Raw genomic sequence first — 25,899 nt, forward strand, 5'->3', positions numbered from 1 at the left:
CTCATTGAATAAGCGCCAATTCGCGATATTATACTCCTTTCTTTTGTCGAGCGATGCAGTGATACCGGTATTACTACATCTCACAGCTCAACTATTTAGCTCTCCTAACTTGGTATACAGCCATTAATGGTACAGCAATCGTAATTTTATTACAGTTCACCAATTTAATTGATCTACATACGGTACTTTCTGGATCTTGGTAGCCATACATCGTGATGTCCTGGTCTTGGTATTTATGCCGTATTACCATTAGTTCTGGCAGTGGAACTAACTGTAGCACGTAACTTACTGGCGCGAAGTGGGAAAGCCTGTGTAGGAGGTAAGCGCCTAACCGTAGGTGTTTCTATGCTATTCGTATTTTGGAATGTCTTTTTAAAGTCCTAACAGTACCGGTATTGGTACCGTCAAGTATTATCGGTAATGATGGTGCTACTTCCTTTAACCATTTATTAGATATCCTGGCTCATATACTGGGACAGGTCCTACTCTGATAAGATCAGATCTAAGATCACAACATGGAAGGAGAAGCTTGACGCGATAGCCATCTAATCTATTCTCAAATGCTAATCTAGTCTTGTCGTAATCAGAAGCTTCCTTGAGAATTCGTCCGTTTTCCCAGCTTCAAGATGCTTTGTTTCGGTTGTCCAACTGACGGATATGCTCTAAAACACGCAGATGCTCTTTCTTCAATGCTTTAAATTCATCATCCAACTGATTATGCCATGGGTATAAAACAAAAACTTGGAAAGCTAGTGCCGAAGAAGCGACACCAAAATTCACCAAGGAGATTCCTCGCGTAATAAACATGGCGGAACGATCTTCACCTAAACTATTTTGGACGATCAGCTGAGCTGAACAATCTTTGCCGAAGAATACACTTACTGCAAATACGGGATAGACGAATGTAATTAGTACTGTCCGACTCGACAGAGAGCGCGCCAAATATAACTTCGTTTCTTCACCAAGGGGGCGCAAAGACTTTAAATACTATGAAAGATCTGTGGATGTATGGAAGAAAAAAAAAACAAATATATTACCTACGGCTCGACGACTACCATTTTGCCGACCTTAAACACTGCCTCACGTTATGCGTGCGAAAGAGGAGGAAGATAAAAGAAATCCAAACTCCAACCTCCCCCACGATGAATCAGTGAATCCTCATCCTTTCGAACGTATAACAAGCCAACGACATACTGGTGGTTAGTGAAGCACTCCGATCCTAGACGGAGTACGCACAGAGTTGTGTCCTGACGGTCGCACATATGCCTAACTATGTCGACAGGGGCGAGGCACGTAACTAACTTGCATCTCCGCATTCTGGCCGCCAGGCACAGTCATGGGGGTTGATCCTGTAGCGTCAAAAGGAATGCGAGACCGTCTCTCTCCAATGAGACTTGAATATGCTTGGGCGTACGGCTTTTTCTCGGATCCGAGATGACTTGGATCAAGTCAATCCCGATATCGACAGAGGTGCGTACATGACGCACAGTTAATGAAGTTTGTGAGGGACATTCATGCACAAATGGCGCGACTTTTTTCCTGACGTTTCTGTTACTCAAAACGGTGTTTTATGGGTTCGTAAAATTTCTCGGAATTCGACTATTTCCTAGGATGTCCTTAAACTCTTTGCAAAAGTCTCCGGTTCGTAAGGCACCGTAGTCAAACTCGTAGATGAACCATCCTACTGACTGTGACGAGTAGTTATTGTGTGTTGCGTCTAAGTAGATCAATATCATGTCACATTCACAAATGCCGTATCCATCCCATAAGCTGCGCGGTGTTGAGAAGCCAACGGGTGCTACTCTACAGTAATTTCCAGGCATCGGCATGTTACAGTAGATACACAGTTGCAGGCGGTATCTGCTGCTCACTACTCATGTAATTTTCACTCCCGTTGATGTGTAACTGCATTAGTCGAGCTTAACGTCAGGCTGACACGTTGAAGAATCAAGACGAAGTTCCAGCTTGATCCTTGTGTTTATGATCACGGTGTGTTCGGTGGGTTACGACGAGTTGTCGCCGGGGAGGGTATATCAGCTTTAGTTCCGGGGTTCGGACCAACTGTTGCGGGATACTTCTTGCAGGGTGCGTGTAAGTTGGTGGTTACGAGTTCTTCAAGCAACAAGCTGTCAAATATCGTGGGGGTCGGACGCTGCGTCTAAATACTGCAAGGCTATATACTTGGTGCCTCAGCTTTTTTTGTTTTTTAGGTGATAAAGTCCTTTCGAAGCTGTTCGTATCCCACTGGGTCTCCGAACCGGCGTTTGCATCTGGACTTTGAGAGGTTCCGGAAGATGGTCGCACAGGAAGGGATCAGTGGGCTGTACTCTGGCCTCGGGCCAATATTACTGAAGCAGTAGGCAGTCTCCCATCAATATCTACGTGACCGTTTCGTTCTGCTGAACAATGTCTTGCAAGGTCCCATATACTGTACAGTAATATTAAATTAATGTTATAATGTACATACAACTACGTAATCGTGGGGGAACTGGCAGAGCTACCGGGGATTGGGGAGCTGGCCCCAGGTTACACACCCTCAATTGATACGATAGATTATTTAAACGGACAGAGCCTGCTGATGGGTTAGTCAGTCCATTGGGGATGGGGCAAATCTCCGGGAAGCGGAGCTAAGGGGGGTTTGGGGGGCTAGCCCCCCAAGATAACATCCTCAACCTAGTATTTCTGAACATTGAAGGGTGGAACTTGGTGATGAGTTAACCAATTGGGAAGGGAATCTACCCGCGAAGCGGTGTTAATTCCAGTGAATGCTACTACGGTATGGTACTGGAATTACAATCACATCAAGTCAATTTAAAGACCCAAGGAATATGCCAGTAACATTATAGGTAGTACCAGTATACTGATAATCGGATGAGATATCAGGGTACTACCAGTGTGGATAACCGTATCGAACAGGGTTTTGAAGTCTTGCTTTTGAGTTAGACAGTTGAAAACTTTTCAACACAACCGTCGCTGCGAATAAAGTGGGCTGACATTTGGCGTATCAACTACAGTACTTTTAAGTAGAGTTAGAAGCGACTACAGGGTGACACTGTTTACTACGAAATCCTGAATATTTCATGCAATTCTACACAAGAATGTAATGCCCCCCGTCTCGAACGGCCCAAAATCTCTCATACCGTCTAAATTCCTCACACCGACAATTGGTAACACCGGGATATGATGCGTAATCGTCAGACCGCAACACATGCAAGTTTCACGCGGTCAACTTCGACATGAACATCTTTTGAGCACTAAGTATACTAAAGGAATAATTAGACACATACACGTAGGATAGTACATCTCGTAGGGCCCAATTGGTTTCTATCCGTATGCAGGAAGGATTGCTCCCCCCGTTGAAGAACGCATCCATAGCTGCACACAGACGCACATACTCCTGACCACACCCTGCATCATTACGCCGATAAGGCAACCGTTCATAGCCAGAACAATTCCATTCATACTCCAACTACATAACCAAAATACCACAATCCCTCCGCGCAGCGGAGCCACGGGGGTCTGGGGGCTGGCCCCCAGGAACACCCCCCCGAGCCACCGGGTTTGTGCGCGCGCGCGCACGCACGCGGGCAGGCATCAGGTGCGGCATGTTTATGCCCCCCTCCACACCAAGGGCTACATCGCAGTGTTTTAGGCGTGCAGGACAGAGAAGGAGAGAGCCATACCCTTGGCAGTGCACGACCAGAGGGCAGAGAAGGACTTTGACCTCTTTCCTATCTACCATCGTAGAGAGAGAGACGTAAAGGGGGGCTCATCGTGTAGAGTTTCCTCCGCAGAACCAGATAAACCACACAAAAAGGGTCCCATCGGATCCGTCACAAAGCATAGGGTGGGCAGTAGAATGGTGGCCATGACGCTAGCCAGGCGGGTTGCTGTGGTGGTTGGCGTGGTGTGCCTGGTGCTGGTCGCAGGGCTGGTGCGCGAGAGCGAGGTGTCGTACGAGCGGGCTGGTGGGCGTATTCCGGTGCTCATCCCGCTGAGTGCGACGGTGACGTCGCCGGGGACGAACCTGTCGCTACCGGCGAGGCCGGCGACATTTGGGCCGATGATTCCGCCCTCGAGCAACGAGACGAGGCGCGGCGGGTTCACGGGGTCGCTGGCTGAAGTCGGGTCGTTAGCGTGTAACGCCGATGACGGGTACGAGGACCTGCGAGAGAAGATCGCGCTGGTGAGGCGCGGCGGGTGCGGCTTCTACGATAAGGTGCTGGTGCTGCAGGAATGGGGCGCTGTGGCGGTTATTGTCGGCGACAATGTGCGGCGTCGTGGGCTCGTCACCATGTTTACTAAGGAGGAAATCGACATGGCGCGGGTTCCGTCGGTTTTTGTGTCGTACGAGTCGTATGATATCCTGAGGGAAGTCGATACGGTGACAATTGAGACGACCGCAGAGTCCTCGCCAATTGCTGATACAATGGTGTTTTTGCTCATCAGTCCGCTGTGCTCACTGTCGCTTATTTACGGGTTGCTGCTGTTCCACCGGCGGTACCGTGTAATGAAGGAGCGGGCGCCGAGATCGCTTGTAAACACTTTGCCGACTCGCATTTGGCAGCGGCCTCCGCCGCCTCCGCCGCCGCAGGAGGGCAATGCTGGGCCGAGCAGTTGCTTATCGCCGCGAGACGGCCCGGAGAAGATCTGGGTCTCGTCTGGAGAGTGTATTATTTGCCTCGAGGACTATGTGCCTGGGGTGTCCAAGGTGATGCGCCTGCCGTGCGACCACGAGTTCCATGCCGATTGCATCACCAAGTGGCTTGTTGGGCGCAAGAAGACGTGCCCCATATGCAAGCAGGACGTTACGAAGCTGTCCGAAACGACTCCGTTGATCAAGCCGCCGCGCAATGTGGCGGATTCTTGCTGAATTTTTTCATGACTACGCAGCTTATATATCGTATTTATTTGACTTTCGTTTTACGTTATAGGACAATTGATCCGTTGAAGTACACATTGGTACGCTCTGGGGCATTAGCTACACTAGTTCAATTGACTTGGGGGCCAGCCCCCAAACCCCCGTAGCTCCGCTTCGCGGAGAGCTGGTAGATTCCTTCACTAAGTGGGCCCCAGGACATAGGGCAAATTCATTGAACTGTACTCATGTGTTACTACACTATGGGGCAATAATTACTACACTAGTTCAATTGACTTGGGGGCCAGCCCCCAAACCCCCGTAGCTCCGCTTCGCGGAGAGCTGGTAAATACCTCCGCGGAGCCCCATACGGCACTTCATTGAACTACTCATATATCACTACACTATAGGACGACTCAATTGACCAGATTGTTCCGTTGCACTACTCAAGAATTCCTACTGTGGGGCAATTCAATCGATTACCGGTTGATTGCTGAATTCGTAAGTATTTAGCGGACATAATAATCATTTTCAGTGGTGAGCTCTACCCCACAGTTTTCTTGATGTAGCCAAATCCCGGCATAAAGTTATTACTTTGTATTGCCGGTAATTTATCATCATCATTACTGTTACAAGATTAACTCAAGAAAATTTATACCAAGATTGTACGTACTGTAATTGTTTTTACATCGTTTTAGGACAGCCTAAGGCCCATCATATTCCGTTCGAATACGTACTCCAGTGTTATATTGACAGCAATCGTAAGGTATCAATATCATGAGATGTAAACTTTCTCAATGTTATTTTTTAGACAAATGTTTTCTGTTGTTCAAACATCAGATAATTTCTGCCAATCGAGCCTAGTCATTGCTTGGTAGGAGAAATCAAATCACTTATTCACCTTTCATGACTTACAGCGCAGGTAGGCTTCTAATTTAATTCCATAATTACCATTGAAATTGATTACCTTCAGTGAATATGGCCTTTAAACGGTAGTAACAAGTGTAGTTAAAATGCAGACGTCTATTTAGCAGACATTTAAAGGTACAGTAATCAAGATGCACAGACCACCCATACATATTTACCAATTGAAGTATACAGCCGCATATTACAACCTCCAACATAAATTTCCATTCCAACGGTCCCCCCCGTGCTCAGGCCACCCTTCCCGTCCCAATGGTATGAACCGTTTGATCCTGAAAAGCTATGAAATTAAGATATTGGCAAGTGCAAAAGTTTCTAATGCCTTATCAGTTTCTCCGAATCATAGATCTCGGACTGGCACCGCCTCACACGTGTCTAATATGCCGCTTATCTATAATTCAGCAAATATTATTCTCAGTTGATTAATTAACATAACTGATTTCCAAGGCAGCGAAGCCGAATCTATTTAAACCAAAATAGTAAACGTACTAAGCAAATAGCCCAGGATAGGTCAAGCAGAGCACTCCTGTAGCATTACTAGTGGGCTATTGGTGTAGCTATTGATATAACTATTGGCGCTATTGGTGGTGATTCGCAGCCATTCAGTCGTGATAGGCGAGCGGACGCACGGTGCCCCGATCAGCTCCCCCCTCTCACCCAAAGAAAAAAAGCCCCAGTGCGACCCGAAAATCGCCCTGCAAATCACTTTTTTTCACTTTGAGTTATCCTTGAACCGATGGCCACCATGAACTACTTGTTTGATACACAGGACTTTGTATCCGCCGCTCCGCAGCCTACGCCAGGGGCGTTTTTCGTGCCCCCTACGCCGGACATCGGCATTAGTCAGCCGAGCACCGCAAACGACAATAGCTCTTCTGACGGCCACTCGCCCGTCAACTACAAGGGCAAGAACGATCTGTCCCCGGAGGAGCTGGAGCGGAAGCGGAAGGCTCAGAACCGAGCGGCTCAGCGAGCGTTCCGCGAGCGAAAGGAGCAGAAAGTGCGGGAGCTCGAATCGAAGTTGATGGAGGCTCAAGAGGAGATGGCTCGGCTGGCGAAGGAGAACGACCGTCTCAAAAAGGAGAATACAGTCATGGCGACCAAGCAGGAGGTTCTCCAGCGACATCAGCAGCGGCAGCAGCAGCCGCGGCAGTCGCCTGCTATTGCGTCGTTCCCACAGGACAAGTTCTTCACAGAGCTGCTTTCAGGGCACGATCAGAGCCCCCAGCATCCCTCGTTTGCCGAATACGACAATACTGAGCGGCACGACGTCATGCTGGGCGCGGGTACAGTCTGGCAGAAGATGTTTGAGCTCGGCGGTGAGGACGTGGACGTTGAATTCGTACTTGATTACCTGCGCGATAAGGCGCATTGCGACGGCGCAGGGCCAGTCTACAGACTTTCACAGCTTCAGCAGGCCATCTGCATTTCGCAGAACAGGTAGTTTCTTTTATCTTATCGACACCAGAATTGGTGTTGCGCATTTATCTTGTCTCTTTGGGTTTTAGGTGTTGAAGAGACTTGTCTACAAAGGGGTGTACTGTACTATAGTCTGCTATTATTTATTTTAGTTCCAATGTTTAGGAATATACCAGTAATTATTTATCAATCTTCCGATGCTTCTCTAGGACATAGATTCATCAATCTTCGAAGCCGAACCTTCGTTCTACGGACGTTAATCATTGTATTATGTCCAAGTTGACGAGAAATTTTTAGCGAGAGGAAACCTGATCAATGGCGTTGCTGTAGCAGTAATACCGGGAAAACACTGGCCAAATAGAGTACCCGGTAGGGGCACCAGTGAGTAACCTCCGCGAAGCGGAGCCTCAGGGGGGTTTGGGGGGACTGGTCCCCCCAAGAACTAGTAATGAAATGTAGTGGAATGCAACATTTGTAGTAGTATAATAGATCTAAAGAGGAGCTACGGAATTATAAGTACTTGTTGTACCAGTTGATCATGAGCTCCGGGTTCTTCTCGCCAAGATAGTTGTAACCATCGAATCGTCGTTCGGTGCCTTCAATCCAGAAGAGCTCCTTCTCCTTGGACCCCAGCTTATCATAGATGGTCTGAACATCCTCCGGAACAGTCATGGTATCGTTGTGGACCTGAACGACCAAAGTAGGCACAGTAACGTCCTTGCAGTATGGGATTGGGCCCAAATCGTCCAACCTGAAGCCGGTCTTGTGGAAAATAGATCGGTCAAAGGCGTCGGCGGCCTCCTTGGGGCCGTGTCCGAGCTGCTTTCCCAGAACCTCAACAAGCGGCCGACTCGACACGGGCTGGACAGCTATCATCGCCTTGACGTCCTTGAACTCGTCTGGGTGACGAGACATGCCAATGATCGTCGAGTTCGCGCCAAGGCATCGGCTCAGCAGGGCAACAGCCATCTTCGCCGTGTCTGGTCGGGATCGCGCATATCGCAGAGACCCGATGACGTCTCGGTACTCGAGCTGGCCAATGCCCACAGTGCCACCAGAACCAACGCCGCTTCGGCCGTGGTTTCGCATGTCGTAGCACAGGACATTGTACCCGGCGTCGTGGAGGTGCTTATAGTCCCGAATGAAGTTGACCTCAAAGCCGCCAAACTGACCGTAGCCTGGAATGTGGCCCGGGAAGCCGTATCGGTTGCATGGAAGCGGGTGGTTGGCAATGATGAGCTTGTCTGAGCCATTGGCGGGGATGAACCAGCCCTCGAGGGTGACGCCGTCCTGGGACGGGAACCACACGTCCTCGTACTCCATACCCAAGTCCTTCGGCGTCTTGAGAATTGGCGATCGGAAGCTGCTGGCAAAGAGCTTGGCAAAATCTTCGACGGCAGCCTCAACTGGGGTAAGCTTGACTTCAGTAGACATGATTACTATTCGTTGGTGATTACTGTTGGTGTGTAAAAGGAATTGATAGGAATGGAATGATTTATTTAAACAAGCTAATCAGGGGTCTTTATATACTTTCGTCCCGTTGAATCGTATTTGACGCAAGAAAGGGCCATCTGTTCCTGGATCTAATCGATGCGGCTTGGATGGGGTTAAGTCCTTCTCCGGCGGCAGATGTCCATCTCCGATGGCAGGGAGTCGGAGTTAAAGCCGTGCGGAAAACTAAAAGTCGAGCCGCACAGGCGGCCACTGTGAGACATTGCGACGGACCCTGTTGGATTGGCTTATAGGTCTTATTTGTAATCCTCGGGATGAGTCGAGGGGCGTAATAACGGCTTATGAACGGCGATACGGGTGTAAATGGCTCAAGTCAGGTCCATACGCTAGTTCCAGGGCTCGGACCCTCGGAGATTAGGTTGCTAATGGATAGAATAGAGCCGCAGCAGGTTCCTGTCAACGTGAATAAGTCAGATGCAAATTCATTAGCTTTGTAATTCCTACGTGACAATCGGATTGTTAGTATCTTTCTCTAGATCTATCCGGTAATAACGCCAACAATAGTAGAGCCTCCCTAGAGAATATCTGTAGAATAAGTCATGTAGTGTAACGACTTCAGCGAGTGACCTCCGCGAAGCGGAGCCACAGGGGGGTTTGGGGGGACTGGTCCCCCCATAAAATACAGGGATTACGGTAGAACCAGTCCCTGTGCAAATTCATTAAGTATGCCAGTTTAAGTCTTTAACAAGATATTATAAATTACGTAAATATTAGTTTTCTAAGGGTCGTAAATTAAAGATCAAATGCGTACTTGGAATTCTTTCGAATTCGCTTGCCAAAGAGGTAGAAGAGCGCTGGAACTGGAGCGAGCACGAAGCCAATGCATCCAATAAGCGTACCAGCCCAGTTAGTACCCAGGTTGTGGAACATGGCAGTCGCAAACAGCGGGAATGCAGCGCCGAAACCACTTCGAAGCATGGTGTTGCCTGCCAGAGCGGAGGCAGCCAGGAAGAGGTAGGTGTCGACAATGTAGTTGATAGCACACAGGAAAATGGAAAGGAGACCAAACCCGGTGAACAGACCAGAAAGGGTTGGGCAGATCCAGTGCACCTTGTCTGGGTAGTTGCCGGACCAGGTGAACCAGAAAATTCCAAGCGGGAAGATGATACCGCCCAGGATCATTGGTGGCAGACGGGCCTCAGGGACAGGCTTGCCGCCATTCTGCTTGAGCTTGGCATTGTATCGTGGCTCAAATACAAACGCAATGACGAACATGGCGATAACCATGCCAATGGCGAGGCCGAGATATGGAAGCTGGGAAACACCACCCTTCATGCGGTAGCCTTCAGCAAACACAATTGGGTACGCCTCCAGGAACAGATAGAGAATACCGTAGATGAAGGCAGTGTATAGTGTAAGCAACAATAGAATTGGCTCTCGAATGAGCATGAGAACTGGTCGGGCCACGTTCTTGGTGATAATGGCGTTAATATCGAGCTCAACCTGCTCATGGGGAGCAAAAATGCCCCAGTTGCCAGTTCGTCGTCGCAGCTCAGAAGCCTTGCGGCACAGAATGATCGGGTGGTACGTCTCCTGATAGAACAAGATATCGAGAACAAGCGCGAATGCAGCCATAATACCGGTGATGTACTCGGTCCATCGCCAGCCGAGATAGGAGAAGCTGATAAATCCACCAACAACTGGAGCGACAATTGGGCCGCAGAAAACCATACCGGAGAAAATGGTCAGCGCAGTGCCTCGGTGCTCATTGTTGAACATATCAGAGAAGGCAGCGGCAACGACGGCAAGAGGAGCAGCACCAAAGAAACCACTGAAGAATCGGCAAATGATGACTGTCTGGAGTTCTTTACCGGTAGCAGCACCAAAGCTGAATATAGAGAGACCGAGCATAGACAGGATAATAGGCAGTTTTCGGCCGTACAGTTCAGAGATTGGGGCCCACAGGATAGGACCCGATGCAAAGCCCATGACATAGAGAGAAACGCCGAGAATGGCCACGACAGGACCCACGTGGAATTCCTTGGCAACGTCCAGGACGGCGGAAGCATAGACAGATGAGCCCCATGCAGTAGAAAAAGTGGTGAAGCCAAGGACCGCACAGATACCCAGCTTTTTCTTCAATGGCCAGTTATGCGGGAAGATGGGGTCTTCTGGACCGTCAAAGTCTACTCGCCATGCGTCGTTCTCTGGCAATTCTGGTGGATAGTCCCTGCCGCCGCCCATTTTTGGCAGTGGAGTAGTATCGAGCTTGTGAGTGCCAGTGAGGACGCGAGTAACCTGGTCCTGTTCTTGTTGAGAGAAGGCGGAGGCACCAGTAGAGACTCGATTCAGCGGGCTAGTTGTGGCCCGGATCTCAGAGTCCTCGGCAAACAGGTTCTGGGGCTGTTGGGCAGCCTCCGATAGGGAGGACTGCCTGGTAACATTGGGGTTGAGTTTCTCCGAATAGTCGGTCTGGCTTTCAGTGTCGGACATTTTTTTGTTAGTTAGTGCGGCGCAATGCGGCTCGGTGCGGCTGATATGAAGCCCAAAAAATTATGCAATGATCGACAAGCGGTCGAGAAATAAATACACCTATGTATAGGTTGGACAGCCAGGATATACCGGAGGTAAAATCTTGGGTTATTATGGTATTACTAAAGTGGTATATTCTACTTTTTGTTATCCTTCAGAGCCCTTCTAACCAAAGTAAGATGGTTGTGTTGGGAGGCTATGAAAAAATTTTGAACTGATGAAATGAAAAACCTAGAGTAAGATTTAGAAGAAGAGGGGGGGGGATATGTATTCTATTTTATATTGTCTTCTTCAGGGGCACACATGCACACCAAAATTTTTTTTTCCACCAAATTCTTATATGCTATACTACAGATGCCACCTTCCTCGGAGGTTTTCTCTATCTTGTCTCAGGTGTCGAGGCGCCGCGCCCGTTGGTAATCACCGAAGCCCACGGCATGCCCTGTATGCAGGACGGACATCGGCGTCTATAATATGCGAGATGAGCGATCCTACACCAAAATCATCGTCCATTGAATAAAACCACGATGCCGATATTTCTAAGCAGAAATGCAAAACTCAATGGCTTGATAATTAATCTTGCCTGATATAAGCTTTGGAACCTGGCGTTCTCTCACAGACAAACTTTTCCCTGATACATTCCCTCCTGCTTCGGCTATAGGTGCGTCGGCTATGGGTGCTTATGGTCGGCGTTTTGATCGACGGAAGCCCATCGCCGAGGCTATCCCGAGCAGTGCACGGCGGTGCCAAGCCCCGTATTACGTTATACGAGATACAGGTTGTTTATTAGACGTTAGCCGTTTGTGTTACGAGCGTAGTCTTCAGTTGACCTATACCTGCCACTTTAGCTGATATTCTTTTTAAGGGTGCCTAATTATTTTTTTTGCAACGGACCCTTAGACCCCTGTTAGTAGCCACCCTTTTTGAACGAGAGCAAGTAGTGATGCGCGGTAAAGTCGGCGCCTAGTCGGACCGACATCATCACCTCCGGGTTACAAATCATCATGATGTGCGGCGCGCGCCCCCAAACGGAGCTAAAAAGGCTTCACCATTGTCGCTTAGCTCCGTCGTCGGGTAGCCGGTGATTGCTTCCATCCGGAGACCTTAAAGCGATTCTCAAAATAGGTACACTGGAATGAGCGTACCGGAGCCTACGGCATGAGATGGCTGTGCATTTAATATGCCTTATTTCAATTTTATATGTAGGTAGCTATTGACGTAGAGGCGTATGGCTAAACTACCTAACGAAAAGTGATGGAGGGTGTAGTGAATAATGCGACATGTTGGCTATAAAGTGGGAAAGCAGTCAAATCATGACCCGTCACTTGTGGCGTTGTGGAGGTTTTGTTGGCGTTTGGGAGGAATATTTTCAGTCTCCACCACGGTATTCACACATCACCATTGGTAATCAAACATTGATATTGTTGTAGATAACAAAATTGAGAGATCTGTCAACGATAGCATGTTCAGAGGAGTCCCTGCGTCTGAGCAGGCAATTGAGCGGGAGCGGCAGAAGGACCTTGCCGGGGTAAAGTTGCCCAAAAGCTTTGACAAGACAGTAGATATCGCAAAGGTTAATAGAGGTGTTATCAAGGTGTGGATCGCTCAGGAGGTATGTATTTTTATTACGTGTTGTGTTACTGTTAACTAGTTTGAAAAACTAACAAAATTTATAGCTAGAGAGAATAATGCCTGGAGACGAAATACTCGTAGACTATACAATTGAGCTGCTGGAAGACCCCAACATTAAATCAATCTACCTCCAATTGAAGGGGTTCCTTGGGGATAAGGCATTGACTTTCTGTACAAAGTTGTGGGATCTTTTGCTAACTGCTCAGGAGGATCCAGATGGCATCCCCCCAGAGCTAGTCAAGCTCAAGCTGGAAGAGATCAAGCGAGAGGAAGAGCTACGTTCAAGCAGGGGGGCGCGTCACAGCCGCGCAAGGGACGATGCACCTAAACGCGACCACCGGAATAACCGCGTCCGGGATAACCGGGAAAACCTCGACCGAGACCGTCGGGAACGTCGCGACCATCGGGAGAGAAGGAGACAATCGCACTCTCGTTCCCGTTCTCGCTCACGATCACGCTCTCCTACGCGCCGGAGTCACCGTAGGAGGTCACCTAGCCGCGACAAGTTTGGCAGAGACCGCTCTGAGCGACAACGCTACGACGACCGACAATACTAAAGCCTAGTGCGCCGCACTCAGTTAAACGCTTAATTTAAACACTTATCTAAGCGCTTACCTAATGCGAAACATAGATTAAGCGCCGACAATGCGACAAAGCGACTTCGCCGACACTCTCCCCTTCCCAATTAAAAAAGCTCAACAAAGGGGCGCCTCCCTTTTTCCCGTTACAAGTGACAGCCCGAAAAAAACCTACGTTCAATTGTTGAATTGACTTGTAATAAAAGGCGAAACAGTCCTCGGCCATTGTTCAACTTGCGTGCGCGGTCCACACATGGTTGGGACGATTTGACAGCCTTCCCTACACAAACACCTACACCAACCCGACCCCAATCGAACTCTTTCGACACACCTTTGACACCAGTCAGACCATTTAATATTTCTCTGCCTTTATTTTTTATATTGACGAAGCAAAGGCTGGTGTTTTAATCCATTGGGAATAACAATGGAGACAGAGCAGCAGCAGCAGCAGAGGCCTCCGGCCCCGCAGGGCCAGCAGCAGCAGCAGCACCCGCCTCAGAGGATTGGGCGGTACCAAATCATCAAAACGCTGGGCGAGGGATCATTTGGCAAGGTCAAGCTGGCGTACCACATGGCGATCCACGCGCGGGTGGCACTCAAGATCATCAACCGCAAGACGCTGGCCAAAAGCGACATGCAGGGCCGCGTAGAGCGCGAGATTTCGTATCTGCGGCTCCTGCGGCACCCGCACATTATCAAGCTGTACGACGTGATCAAGTCCAAGGACGAAATAATCATGGTCATTGAGTTTGCCGGCAATGAGCTGTTTGAGTATATTGTTCAGCGTGGTCCAATGCCCGAAAAAGAGGCGCGGCGGTTCTTCCAGCAGATCATCTCGGCCGTCGAGTACTGTCACCGCCACAAAATTGTGCATCGAGACTTGAAGCCTGAGAACCTGCTTTTGGATGAAGACCTAAATGTAAAAATCGCCGACTTTGGCCTCTCGAATATCATGACAGATGGCAATTTCTTGAAAACGTCGTGTGGATCGCCTAACTACGCGGCTCCTGAAGTCATTTCCGGTAAGCTGTATGCGGGCCCTGAAGTCGACGTGTGGTCGTGTGGAGTTATTTTGTATGTCATGCTGTGCGGGCGGCTACCGTTCGACGATGAGTTCATCCCCGTGCTTTTCAAAAAAATCAGCAATGGTGTCTACACGCTGCCCAATTTCCTGTCCCCTGGCGCCAAGCACCTGTTACAGCGCATGCTCGTCGTGGACCCGCTGAATCGAATCACAGTGGCCGAGATTATGGATGACCCGTGGTTCAAGGTGGATATCCCCGACTATCTGCTGCCTGAGGCGACGATGAACGAAACGGACGATGCTGTGGAGATCGACGATGAGCTGGTAACCATGCTGAGCAAGACAATGGGCTACGACAAGGAACAGATATACGACTCTCTCAAGCGCGATAGCGGTGAAGGCGGCGAGATTCGCGATGCATTCAAACTCCTCAAGGATAACCAGACGTTCAGGAAGAACACCAAGTTTAAAAGAGACACAATTGACCAGTACATGACCGACAATGGCGACCAGGGCAACGGCGGGACCAGCACACCACGTCTCAACACGCCCAGCCGCAGCTCCTCGGGCGTTCCGCAGCCGTTTGGCAAGGGCAACACCCCGGCGCTGACCTTTGATAACTCGCATTTGGCTGGTGGCTACGATACCGCGGTGGGGCTCTCTACCCCTAACACCACCATTGCCGTGCTCCCGTCGTCGCTCCCTGCATACCACCGGGCGAACATGGAGGCGTACGGTCCCTCGCAGATGAAGAAGCTGAACCCCATCTCGACCAAGAAGTCCAAGACGCGGTGGCACTTTGGCATTCGAAGCAGATCGTACCCGTTGGACGTCATGGGCGAGATCTACCGCGCGCTCAAGAACCTGGGCGCCGAGTGGGCCAGGCCTCCGGACGACGACCTGTGGACCATCCATGTGCGATGGAAGATTGACCGTCCGCAACAGGACTCGCCAGAGACCGCCCCCAAACCAGCGGACGAGCTCATGAAGATGCGCATCCAGCTCTACCAGCTGGAACAGAACAACTACCTTGTCGATTTCAAGTTCGACGGCTGGGAGGGCGACTCTCGACGCCGCTCGTCGTCGTCATCCTCCTCAGAAACCGCCAAGAAGGAATCAGACACCTTCTCCGCTTATCCTTTCCTGCATCTGGCCACGCGTCTAATCATGGAGCTCGCAGTCAACAGCCAGGCTGCCTAAAAAACTCCTACATATTTAAGTGTATTTGTATTTATATATTGGTATATACATGATTTACATTCCCCTATCCAATTGGGGGGACCAGTCCCCCCAAACCCCCCTGAGGCTCCGCTTCGCAGAGGTTTTGGTTGATAACGACGGCGGTTTGGGGCCAGAAGTCATGGTTTACATTCCCCTATGCTTCCCTCCCTCTCCAATTGGGGGGACCAGTCCCCCCAAACCCCCCTGGGGCTCCGCTTCGCGGAGGTTGGTTGATAAGGACGGGGGTTTGGGGGCAGTGGCCCCCAACTACGGGAGCTCGAGGGCTGGCCCTCGAATGAGAGACTCAGCGGTGCTTCGCGGAGAAAAGAGGTGTATTAAACGGTGCTATTAAATGCGTAGAGTTTTTGCATGTCGTGAATAACATGGCGGGTGGCGCGTTTGAAGAAGAGGCGCTCGTCGCTCTCTCTATATTTTGGCATTGCGTCGCTCAGCAGCCAAGCCGAGGCCTCGTTGTTGTCCCCCGCCGGGCTGTTGACGACCTGGTTGAGCGAGAGCGTCTGGTACCCTTGCTTGATGATGTCCGCCACCTGTTTAGCGGTGAGGACGCGATTGCCGGCCGACTGCTTCTCAATGAGCGCTTTGTAGTGGTTGATAGCCGCCAGCAGCACCGCCATGGCCGGGGAGGACTGCAGACGGGGGTAGACTTTGCGCGCCTTGTCGAGGTCGTCCGCCGCTGTCATGAGCTTGTAAAACAGATCATCATACTGGTCGGCCTGGGGCAGCAGGGTGTCCCCGTGGATGAGGCAAGTCGCGAGGATGATGCAGATGAGCTCGGCGCACTTGTCGGGGTTCTTGTCATTCGCTTTTGGCGGGTGCGAGGTCATGAACTTGAGTACCGAGATGAGGGTACGCCAGAGTTCGTGCCAGTGATACTCGACCCGCGACTTGGACTGGCGCAGATATGCGATTGCTTGGAAGGTAGTGGTCAGGGCTAGTTCGTACATGTCGTAGTCCATGGTCCGTTTGGTGTTGTACCGGAGGGCGCATTGGAGCGCGTCGATAAGACCCTCCATGAGCACCCGCGGGCGGGTGACTTTGGGTAGGGCTGGATTGCGCTGGTGACACACGAGGATCTCTTTCGTTTTGTGGTGTTCGTCTACGAGCAGACTCGACACGGTGCTCTGGTCTTCGACGAAGACGCGGAGCACTAGCAGACAGAGCCGGGAGTACGTAGCGGTGCGATCGTTGGGCTGTCCTTGGTTCTGGAGGAGGAATGTACAAAATGACAGGAACGTTGCAATGGCCGGCGTTGGATGGCTCTGGGGCTTCTTTTCTTCGCTCGACCCACCAGTGAACGGTGTACCATTAGCGGTACTAGTACTACTAGTTTGGGGGCACTCAATCTGCAGAAACATGCGGCAAAAGACGCGATTGAGGTACACAAACTCATAGACTGCCTGTAACAGCGAGATGGTCGGGTTCAGGCTCAGATTCCGGTCCTCTTCTTCGTCGTAAGAGTGAGGCTGGTCAGCATCGCCGCCTTTGAACCTCATCCACGAAACCAACGAGGCACCAATGGAGTGCGAGGAAGAGGCCGGAGAGGGAGCAACTGAGCTTGAATTACTGGGAGAAAGGTATTGGTTGCGACAGATGGTCCACACGTGCCCCGACGCCTGGACAATGCGCATCATGGTCGCGTCGTCTACGAAATCGGCTAGTCGTGTGCGGTATGGGTTGTAAGCTTCAAACTTGTCGAAGCTGGCCAGAATGCCCAACAGCGAGAATGCGTCTCCGACGTATGAATCGGTGCCTGGCGTGTGGATGAAGTCCATAATCGACCCAAACATGTCCTTGTGGGCGAAATATGTACTGAGGCTCGTCTGGAAGGCCCCTCCGGCTGCAATGGTCGTTGTTCTGATGGCAGTGACCCGCGTAGGGATCGTGTGGCCTCGCAGAATGAGCTCATTGAGCGTTCTCAACAGTCGTGGGAACACCTTGTCAATTGCCTCAAGCCCGGCCAACAAATCAATTATATCAGACGAGTAGCTAACAAACCCCGTCTTGGTGAAGATGCACTGGAAGAATATGGTCAGGATCAACAGCACATTATCGACGGTCGCCAGGTCTTCCTGGGCTCTAGCCGTCTCGAGGTGTTCCACGGCTTTGGCAAACAGTTGTCGCGTCACTTTCTTCTTCCCTAGCAGCTCTTCGGCCGACATTGATGACAGAAGTTTATATAGTGCCGTCTGGTTGCACCGCAACAGATAGAACTCGGTCCAGAACCCGTCCGACTTGCCCAGCTCTCCCGAGTGTGCATCAGGCTCGAACAGCGTTTCGTAGAGCCCCAGGACTTTGGGTCGCAGCTCGCCCCGTTCCACTCGCACTAATGGCGACTCGGGAACACTCATTGGGCGTTCTTTTATCGTTTTTCTTCCCTCGATATCTCTCGGGGACCGTCTTCGTTCAATGATGATGACGCTGCTGGGCACTGCCGAACTTACCCCCCCTTACCTTCTTAACTTGACAATATCGTGCGGCTTAAATTTTGTTAAGTTACGTGCGGCGTGGGGTTAGCGGCATGCGGCTCACTGATACCTTGACCCTCAACACTTCAACTGACTGTTTGCTAGCAGGTTTCTTGGGGGAAGGATTCCCCCAAGAAACAGACCTTGAAAGGACGCTTTTTTTTGGCATCAATATCACCGTCAAATAGCGGGATAGTAAAATGGTGGGTAAATCTGAGCACGGCATTCCAACAGGTGTTTTAATTTGCAGACGGAGTAAGACCCTCCCCTCCGCCGTCCTCCACTCCTTTTTTCCCACGAAAGAAGCGAATAACTGGCGTCAATTAGCCGTAACTGAGCAGTTTCTGTCCGGAACGATAAGTAGAGGGCGAATAGTGACAGAAGAGACCGTTCGGGAGCTTAATCTGGCGAGATTGGACGCGTTGAAATTTTTCGAACGACACCAAGACACTGCAATTCGCGCGACCAGTCCTCCTTTGACGTTGTCCCTAGCCCTCCTTTGACATTAAAAAATGGTGGAAACCTTGCCATTACACTCAAAAGATGAGGAGGTGCAGACTAAGCTCCGCGAGATCGCACTGAGGGTGCAAAAGTCGCGCAAGACGGTGGTGATTACAGGGGCCGGCATCTCGTGCGGAGCAGGCATCCCGGACTTCAGGTCGGACAACGGCCTGTACAATCTGGTTAAGCACAAGTACCCAAAGACCGTGGTGAAGGGAAAAGACCTGTTTGATACGGTGCTGTTCTCGAATCCGAACACCATTAGCGTGTTCTTCACGTTCATGGCGTCATTGCGCAAACAGATTCTACTGGCCGCGCCGACGGACACCCACCGGTTTATCTCCCGGCTTAAGGCCAAGGGAAAGCTGCTGCGGTGCTACACGCAGAACATTGACCGGCTTGAAGAGAAGCTTGAAGCTGACAAGGCTCTGTCGCTGGGGGTCAACCCCAAGCTTAAACCCGATGTTGTGCAATTGCACGGCGACATTGACCGCCTTAAGTGCATGAGCTGCGCGTATGAGTGTGACTGGACCGTAGAACACGAGGAAGAATGCGACAGCGGGACCCCGCCGGACTGCCCCTCATGTTTTGAGTCGCAACAGGAGCGGCTCCAGAAGGGGAAAAGAGCCACGGGAGTCGGGTCCCTGCGGCCCAACATTGTGCTATACGGCGAGGAGCACCCGGATGGAGAGCTCATTGGCAAATGTACGTCAAGCGACCTGCGGGCTAACCCGGACTGCCTCATTATCCTTGGTACGTCGCTCAAAGTAGTGGGAATTCGCAAGCTGGTGCGGACCATGGCCAAGGCCGTCAAGGCACGCAATGGCGTTGTTGTGTTTGTCAACGCGACCGAAGTGTCACGGGCGATGTGGAAGGACGTTATGGACTACCATGTGCAGGGAGATTGCAATGAGTGGGTCAATTCGCTGCGGAGCCACATCCCGGCGTTCTTCCAGGACCAGGCGCGCCTGGCGTTTGCGACCAAGAAGAAGTCGGCCGGTAAATCGACCATGCCGTCTCCTCCGTCGACACCACAGAAGAAAAAGAAGAGCAAGGCTGAGTCGTCGGAGCCCTCCAGCAGCGACTTGCAGATAGAGTACACGCCATTGACCCCTCCAAGGAACGCCAGCCGGGAGCCGACTATAGAGGACTCGCCCACGATGCGGGCCCCATTTAAAGATATGACGAACTTTGACTTTGACGCTACTACTACTAACGATGATGAGAAATGTGTTGTTGCCAAGAGGAAACTGGCAATTGATGATACGCTATCAAACAAGCGCCCGTGCGTCCATGTTTAGACCATGTATTTATTGTATTATTATTTTTGATTTACTACGCCTCCCTCGCAATATATAGTCCATTAAACGGCACTAACTGGTTGTACTTGGGGGGACTAGTCCCCCCAAACCCCCCTAAGGCTCCGCTTCGCGGGGAGGGGGGGGTCTGGGGGCTCGCCCCCAGCTACGGGAGCTCGAGGGCTGGCCCTCGAATACATTAGTTGCAGTTTATGGGGGGACCAGTCCCCCCAAACCCCCCTGGGGCTCCGCTTCGCGGAGGTTAGTTGATCAGTTGACTACGGCTACCAGTGGTACTATGGGCAACAGAAGTGGGTAACGTGTACTGGGAGTTTGCAACAACTAGGAACGGAGATTGTAACTGGGAGTTGTAACAATATTTGTAACGCTGTTACAAGTTTGACCTTCGGCGCATCTTTGCGGTGTTGTAAAACGCCTTCCTGAAGTCCTTGTTTATTCAATTGTTCAAGAAAAGATAGCTCTATTGCAGTGGATTCGCAATGATCTGATTTAACTGCCGTCACAATTCTATCACTTCGATGCCCGTAATGTCGGCGTAGATCTAGCGTAATTCTCAGACCGATAAAAATCAATTTGAAATGAACCGACAAGTCAGTAACGCTGATATTGGTTAGAGAGATGGCCGCCAGTCAACAGAAGGCACTTCATTTGTACAAAGCGGCCAAATGCACTGTAAATGAATCGCCTGAACTGGCCTCGGCCTATCAGTCGCGAAGCTTGGGTGTGTTTTCTGCCCCAAATCTAGGGCTTACTCTGCCGCAGCAAACTCAAACGCATGCCTGCCCGCACTGCTCAGTGCCGTGGGTGCCGGGCTGGACTGTGTCTATGGCCATCAAGTTCAACAATTCGATAACTAGAACAAAGGGCGGATCCAATAAGCGCCAGAGACTCAAGAAACGGAAAATGGGTGATCCCCGTAGAAAAGTGATGGCGTTCACCTGTCGAGCCTGCCACACCGTTGCCTGGACTGAATTGGCCAATCCATTCATCATCATAAGTAACCAGCCCAATGCGGCGGTATCATCATTAATGGGTTCTCAGGGGGATACCATTGACACTAAACTTGGTGGTTCTTCAGCCAAGAAGAGGGCAAAAAACAGAAAGAAGTTGTCCTCCTTGCAGCAGATGGTTGCAAAGAGTAAAGAGGCCAAACAGTCCAACAAGCTGTCTATTGCAGATTTCTTGGATCCATCTTCCTAATCTACTTATTTATTACCAATAGATAGATCATAACCATTACTTCACTTCTCCAAGACAAGTCCTTGACAATCGCTTGAGATTCGAAAGATAGTAATAATAATAATAAATGTATTCAAATTCCCTCAATAATAATAATAATAATAATAGTATAATAATAATAAATCAATCCAATGTATCAAAATGAATGAATGCGAAGCAAAATCAATTCTTTTTCTCCCCTTTTACGCCACAAGGAGCAGCACACCAACAACTGGAATCAAGCTCTTAGGAGTGAGCAGCTTGCCAATTCCTCCAGAAGCGCCTCCCTGAAGCACCGAGGCCGTGGCCTCACCCATTCCACAGGTAGAGCATTCCTCGCCAGCAATGCCAGAACCACTAGGGACAGCACCGCCACTGGGGACTTCCTCAATCGGCGCTTCGCTATTGCCTGGCGCAACGCTTACTGCTTCTGCGGCCACCGTAGGAAGTGGCCCGCTTCGGCCAGTCACAAACTCCGTACTGCACGTCGGACAGGCAACCGAAACAGTCGCACCAGTCATTTCCGCGGCAGGTTGGCTGGTCATAGACGTCGTCTCAAAGGCGGCGCCAGCTTCTGATGAAGATACTGTAGACACAACAGGAACCTGCTTCGAGATCACAACCGGAGATGTCGGCATCGTACACTTTTCGCACATAACCTCTTCTTCAGCAACAGTGCTCAGCGAGCCGTGACTAGCAATGGGGGCTGCTTCCGGAGTCCAAGTGGTACAAGAGTGCCACGTAGAAATGGTAACAACTTGTCCTGGACTGTAGGTCGTCTGTGGAGCTGCAGAGGTCTCGCACGATTCACAAACAGGAGCTTCAGTATTCGACGTCTTTGCTTCACAAGTTTCGCATGGAGTTGGCGCATTTTCCGTTTTTGGAGACTCGCTTCCCTTATTCTTCTTGCACGTCTCGCACGGAGTGGATGCAGCAGGCTTTGTCGTCTCCGGCCTGGTTTCCGCAGATTTAGCAGGAACTGATGTTGGAGCCGGTGCCGCCTTAGTATTCGGAGAAGTGCTCACAGGCTTAGGCGATGTGGCTGATGCTTGTTCACAAGTCTCGCAGACAGTAGGCGCTGGAGCCGCTTCGGTATTTGGAGCTGGAGATGGCGCTGGCTGTGTATTAGGTGACGGGGCCGTCTGGTTCTCACAAGTATCGCAAATCGGAGATGGGGCAGGAGCAACCTCAGTATTCGGAGATGGAGATGGAGCTGGTGATGGAATTGGTTGATTCTCACAAGTCTCGCAAACTGGAGTCGGCACTGGAGCAACTTCGGTATTTGGAGATGGAGCTGGAACTGGAACCGGTTGAGTTGGTACAGGAGCTGGCTGGTTCTCACAAGTCTCGCAAACTGGAGTCGGCACTGGAGCAACCTCGGTGTTTGGAGATGGAGCTGGAGCTGGAACCGGTTGAGTTGGAACAGGAACAGGCTGGTTCTCACAAGTCTCGCAAACTGGAGTCGGCACTGGAGCAACTTCGGTATTCGGAGATGGAGCTGGTGATGGAACCGGTTTAGTTGGAACAGGAACAGGCTGGTTCTCACAAGTCTCGCAAACTGGAGGCGGCACTGGAGCAACCTCGGTATTCGGAGATGGAGCTGGTGTTGGAATCGGTCGAGTGTTATGGGATGGAGCTGGTGATGGAATTGGTTGAGTGTTAGGGGATGGAGCTGGAATTGGCTGGGTGTTAGGAGATGGCATTGGCTGGTTCTCACAAGTCTCGCAGACAGGAGACGGAACTGGAGCAATTTCAGTATTCGGAGATGGAAGAGGAGCCGGAGATGGGGCTGGAGTAGCCTCAGTATTCGCAGATGGAGCTGGGGTTTCCTGATTAGTTGGGGATGGGGCAGGTGGAGCAGAATTGCCACCAGAGGTTACTGGCGAGACCTCAGTTACCTTAGTCGAAGGAATAGGCGCCACACCCGTTTCTACAGGCGTAGATTCACTTCTCTGCACTTCGGTATTGGCTTCACAAGTCTCACAAATTGCCGGACTTTCCTGCGTTTTAGATGGCTGCGCAACAGTGGATCCATTCCCTGGCATCGACGATGACACTACCATGCATGATTTACCGCTGCAGACAATATTCGGAATACTTGAACTTGCAACGGCAGACATACGACTACTCTCCTCTCCTGTCATTGGGGTCGAGGTAATGCACTCACCGTTTGTGCAGACAGTAACAGGCTGAGTAGTACTCATAGGCATTGTGCTGTTTACTTCACTAGCGCTAGTCTCGATACCAGACTTTGACGGAGAGGCAACAGGAGTAGTTTCACCCTTCGATTGCACTAGTGAGGTAGCCGGAACACTTTTAGCCTTAGACTCAATTGAGGAGCTAGCTGGCATCACGGTCGTGCACTGACCGTTGGTACATACCACAGATGGGCTTGGCGAAGGGGTCTCAGTCTTGGACTCGACTGGAGATATTACCGAAGCAGTTTCGACCTTAGAAGTGACTGGAGCAGTCGCCGACTTAGACTCTACCGGAGTGGTCTCCGGAAGCACTGTCGTACATTGACCATTAGTGCAAACCACGGAGGGGCTTGGGGCAGAAGTCTGAACCTTAGATTCAACCGGAGAGGTTACCAGCACCCCAGTGGTGCATTCTCCATTGGAACAAACCAGCGATGGAGTTGGCCCAGCAGTTTGAGCCTTCGTTTCCACTTGTGAAGATCGTGGAGTAAGGGTTTTCGACTTCGACGAAGTAGCTGGAACAGCACCAGTTTCTTCCTTAGACTGTGAGACAGCCGGAGAAGTAGTTGCAACCTTCGACTCAACTGGAGACGTCCCTGGAGCAGAGGTCCCGGCCTTAGACTCAGTCGGAGTAGTCACAGGAGTAGATGACTGGGCCTCAGACTCAACTGGAGTGCTAGCTGGCATTGTCGTGCACTCACCGTTTGAACAAACCACAGATGGACTTGGCACCGGAGTCTCAGCCTTAGACTCAACTGGAGAAGTCGCTGGAGCAGAAGACTGGGCCTTAGACTCAACCGGAGAGCTAGCCGGCATTGTCGTGCACTCACCGTTTGAACAAACAACAGATGGAGTTGGAATCTGAGTCTCAGCCTTAGACTCAATCGGAGTAGTCACAGGAGTAGATGACTGAGACTTAGATTCAATTGGAGAAGTCGCTGGAGCAGAGGACTGGGCCTTAGACTTAACTGGAGAGCTAACTGGCATTGTCGTGCACTCACCGTTTGAACAAACAACAGATGGAGTTGGCATCTGAGTCTCAGTTTTCGACTCAACCGGAGTAGTCACAGGGGTAGATGACTGGGCCTTAGACTCGACCGGAGTGCTAACAGGCATTGTCGTGCACTCACCGTTCGAACAAACCACAGATGGAGTTGGCATCTGAGTTTCTGCCTTCGATTCAATTGCAGACGTAGCTGGCACTGTTGTGCACTCACCATTCGTACAAACCACAGATGGAGTTGGCACAGGAGTCTCAGCCTTTGACTCAATTGGAGAAGTCGCTGGAGCAGAGGACTGGGCCTCAGATTCAACCGGAGTGCTAACTGGCATTGTCGTGCACTCACCGTTCGCACAAACCACAGATGGAGTTGGCACAGGAGTCTCAGCCTTCGACTCAATTGGAGTAGTCACGGGAGTGGATGACTGAGACTTAGACTCAATTGGAGAAGTCGCTGGAGCAGAAGACTGGGCCTTAGACTTAACTGGAGAGTTAACTGGCATTGTCGTGCACTCGCCGTTTGAACAAACAACAGATGGAGTTGGCACAGGAGTCTCAGCCTTCGACGCAACTGGAGAAGTCGCTGGAGCAGAAGACTGGGCCTTAGACTTAACCGGAGAGCTAGCTAGCATTGTCGTGCACTCCCCGTTCGAACAAACCACAGATGGAGTTGGCATCTGAGTTTCTGCCTTCGATTCAATTGCAGACGTAGCTGGCACTGTTGTGCACTCACCATTCGTACAAACCACAGATGGAGTTGGCACAGGAGTCTCAGCCTTTGACTCAATTGGAGAAGTCGCTGGAGCAGAGGACTGGGCCCTAGATTCAACCGGAGTGCTAACTGGCATTGTCGTGCACTCACCGTTCGCACAAACCACAGATGGAGTTGGCACAGGAGTCTCAGCCTTCGACTCAACTGGAGTAGTCACGGGAGTGGATGACTGAGACTTAGACTCAATTGGAGAAGTCGCTGGAGCAGAAGACTGGGCCTTAGACTTAACTGGAGAGCTAACTGGCATTGTCGTGCACTCACCGTTTGCACAAACCACAGATGGAGTTGGCACAGGAGTCTCAGCCTTCGACTCAACTGGAGAAGTCGCTGGAGCAGAGGACTGGGCCCTAGATTCAACCGGAGTGCTAACTGGCATTGTTGTGCACTCACCGTTCGCACAAACCACAGATGGAGTTGCCACAGGAGTCTCAGTCTTAGACTCAATTGGAGAAGTCGCTGGAGCAGAAGACTGGGCCTTAGACTCAACCGGAGAGCTAGCCGGCATTGTCGTGCACTCACCGTTTGAACAAACAACAGATGGAGTTGGAATCTGAGTCTCAGCCTTAGACTCAATCGGAGTAGTCACAGGAGTAGATGACTGAGACTTAGATTCAATTGGAGAAGTCGCTGGAGCAGAGGACTGGGCCTTAGACTTAACTGGAGAGCTAACTGGCATTGTCGTGCACTCACCGTTTGCACAAACCACAGATGGAGTTGGCACAGGAGTCTCAGCCTTCGACTCAACTGGAGAAGTCGCTGGAGCAG

At 50.7% G+C, this 25,899-nt stretch overlaps 10 protein-coding genes and 2 non-coding genes across 12 annotated transcripts; 7 read left to right on the top strand and 5 right to left on the bottom strand.

Moving 5' to 3' along the window:
* Nucleotides 1-127: 127 nt before the first annotated feature.
* Nucleotides 128-997, bottom strand: TRVA0_060S00430. Its single transcript, XR_013062101.1, has 2 exons — nt 883-997; nt 128-829 (listed from the first exon to the last, which is right to left on the bottom strand). It is a non-coding gene; the product is annotated as an uncharacterized misc_RNA (transcript).
* A 93-nt stretch (nt 998-1,090) lies between these two features.
* Nucleotides 1,091-2,389, top strand: TRVA0_060S00452. The gene is made up of 2 exons (XR_013062102.1): nt 1,091-1,645; nt 1,702-2,389. It is a non-coding gene; the product is annotated as an uncharacterized misc_RNA (transcript).
* A 1,470-nt stretch (nt 2,390-3,859) lies between these two features.
* On the top strand, nt 3,860-4,873 carry TRVA0_060S00474 (uncharacterized protein; the record flags this gene model as incomplete). Its single annotated transcript, XM_076687493.1, has 1 exon — nt 3,860-4,873. The coding sequence occupies one exon, from the start codon at nt 3,860-3,862 to the stop codon at nt 4,871-4,873; it is 1,014 nt and encodes a 337-aa protein (XP_076538278.1).
* Nucleotides 4,874-6,518: 1,645 nt separating this feature from the next.
* On the top strand, nt 6,519-7,226 carry TRVA0_060S00496 (bZIP transcription factor; the record flags this gene model as incomplete). Its single annotated transcript, XM_076687494.1, has 1 exon — nt 6,519-7,226. One exon carries the CDS (start codon nt 6,519-6,521, stop codon nt 7,224-7,226), a length of 708 nt encoding a protein of 235 aa, XP_076538279.1.
* A 485-nt stretch (nt 7,227-7,711) lies between these two features.
* TRVA0_060S00518 (alpha/beta hydrolase family protein) lies at nt 7,712-8,635 on the bottom strand (the record flags this gene model as incomplete). The annotated part of the gene is made up of 1 exon (XM_076687495.1): nt 7,712-8,635. The coding sequence occupies one exon, from the start codon at nt 8,633-8,635 to the stop codon at nt 7,712-7,714; it is 924 nt and encodes a 307-aa protein (XP_076538280.1).
* Nucleotides 8,636-9,445: 810 nt separating this feature from the next.
* On the bottom strand, nt 9,446-11,146 carry TPO1 (MFS transporter; the record flags this gene model as incomplete). The annotated part of the gene is made up of 1 exon (XM_076687496.1): nt 9,446-11,146. The coding sequence occupies one exon, from the start codon at nt 11,144-11,146 to the stop codon at nt 9,446-9,448; it is 1,701 nt and encodes a 566-aa protein (XP_076538281.1).
* Nucleotides 11,147-12,647: 1,501 nt separating this feature from the next.
* TRVA0_060S00562 (PWI domain-containing protein) lies at nt 12,648-13,374 on the top strand (the record flags this gene model as incomplete). Its single annotated transcript, XM_076687497.1, has 2 exons — nt 12,648-12,797; nt 12,862-13,374. 2 exons carry the CDS (start codon nt 12,648-12,650, stop codon nt 13,372-13,374), a joined length of 663 nt encoding a protein of 220 aa, XP_076538282.1.
* A 445-nt stretch (nt 13,375-13,819) lies between these two features.
* SNF1 (AMP-activated serine/threonine-protein kinase catalytic subunit SNF1) lies at nt 13,820-15,619 on the top strand (the record flags this gene model as incomplete). The annotated part of the gene is made up of 1 exon (XM_076687498.1): nt 13,820-15,619. The coding sequence occupies one exon, from the start codon at nt 13,820-13,822 to the stop codon at nt 15,617-15,619; it is 1,800 nt and encodes a 599-aa protein (XP_076538283.1).
* Nucleotides 15,620-15,975: 356 nt separating this feature from the next.
* TRVA0_060S00606 (uncharacterized protein) lies at nt 15,976-18,009 on the bottom strand (the record flags this gene model as incomplete). Its single annotated transcript, XM_076687499.1, has 1 exon — nt 15,976-18,009. The coding sequence occupies one exon, from the start codon at nt 18,007-18,009 to the stop codon at nt 15,976-15,978; it is 2,034 nt and encodes a 677-aa protein (XP_076538284.1).
* Nucleotides 18,010-18,638: 629 nt separating this feature from the next.
* On the top strand, nt 18,639-19,928 carry HST3 (NAD-dependent histone deacetylase Hst3p; the record flags this gene model as incomplete). Its single annotated transcript, XM_076687500.1, has 1 exon — nt 18,639-19,928. One exon carries the CDS (start codon nt 18,639-18,641, stop codon nt 19,926-19,928), a length of 1,290 nt encoding a protein of 429 aa, XP_076538285.1.
* Nucleotides 19,929-20,564: 636 nt separating this feature from the next.
* Nucleotides 20,565-21,146, top strand: SNM1 (Snm1p; the record flags this gene model as incomplete). The annotated part of the gene is made up of 1 exon (XM_076687501.1): nt 20,565-21,146. One exon carries the CDS (start codon nt 20,565-20,567, stop codon nt 21,144-21,146), a length of 582 nt encoding a protein of 193 aa, XP_076538286.1.
* A 221-nt stretch (nt 21,147-21,367) lies between these two features.
* Nucleotides 21,368-25,810, bottom strand: TRVA0_060S00672 (uncharacterized protein; the record flags this gene model as incomplete). Its single annotated transcript, XM_076687502.1, has 1 exon — nt 21,368-25,810. One exon carries the CDS (start codon nt 25,808-25,810, stop codon nt 21,368-21,370), a length of 4,443 nt encoding a protein of 1,480 aa, XP_076538287.1.
* Between the last annotated feature and the right edge of the window lie 89 nt (nt 25,811-25,899).

Source organism: Trichomonascus vanleenenianus (assembly GCF_965637985.1).
Source record: "Trichomonascus vanleenenianus strain CLIB 3782 genome assembly, contig: TRVA0_060S, whole genome shotgun sequence".
Lineage (NCBI taxonomy): Eukaryota > Fungi > Ascomycota > Dipodascomycetes > Dipodascales > Trichomonascaceae > Blastobotrys > Blastobotrys vanleenenianus.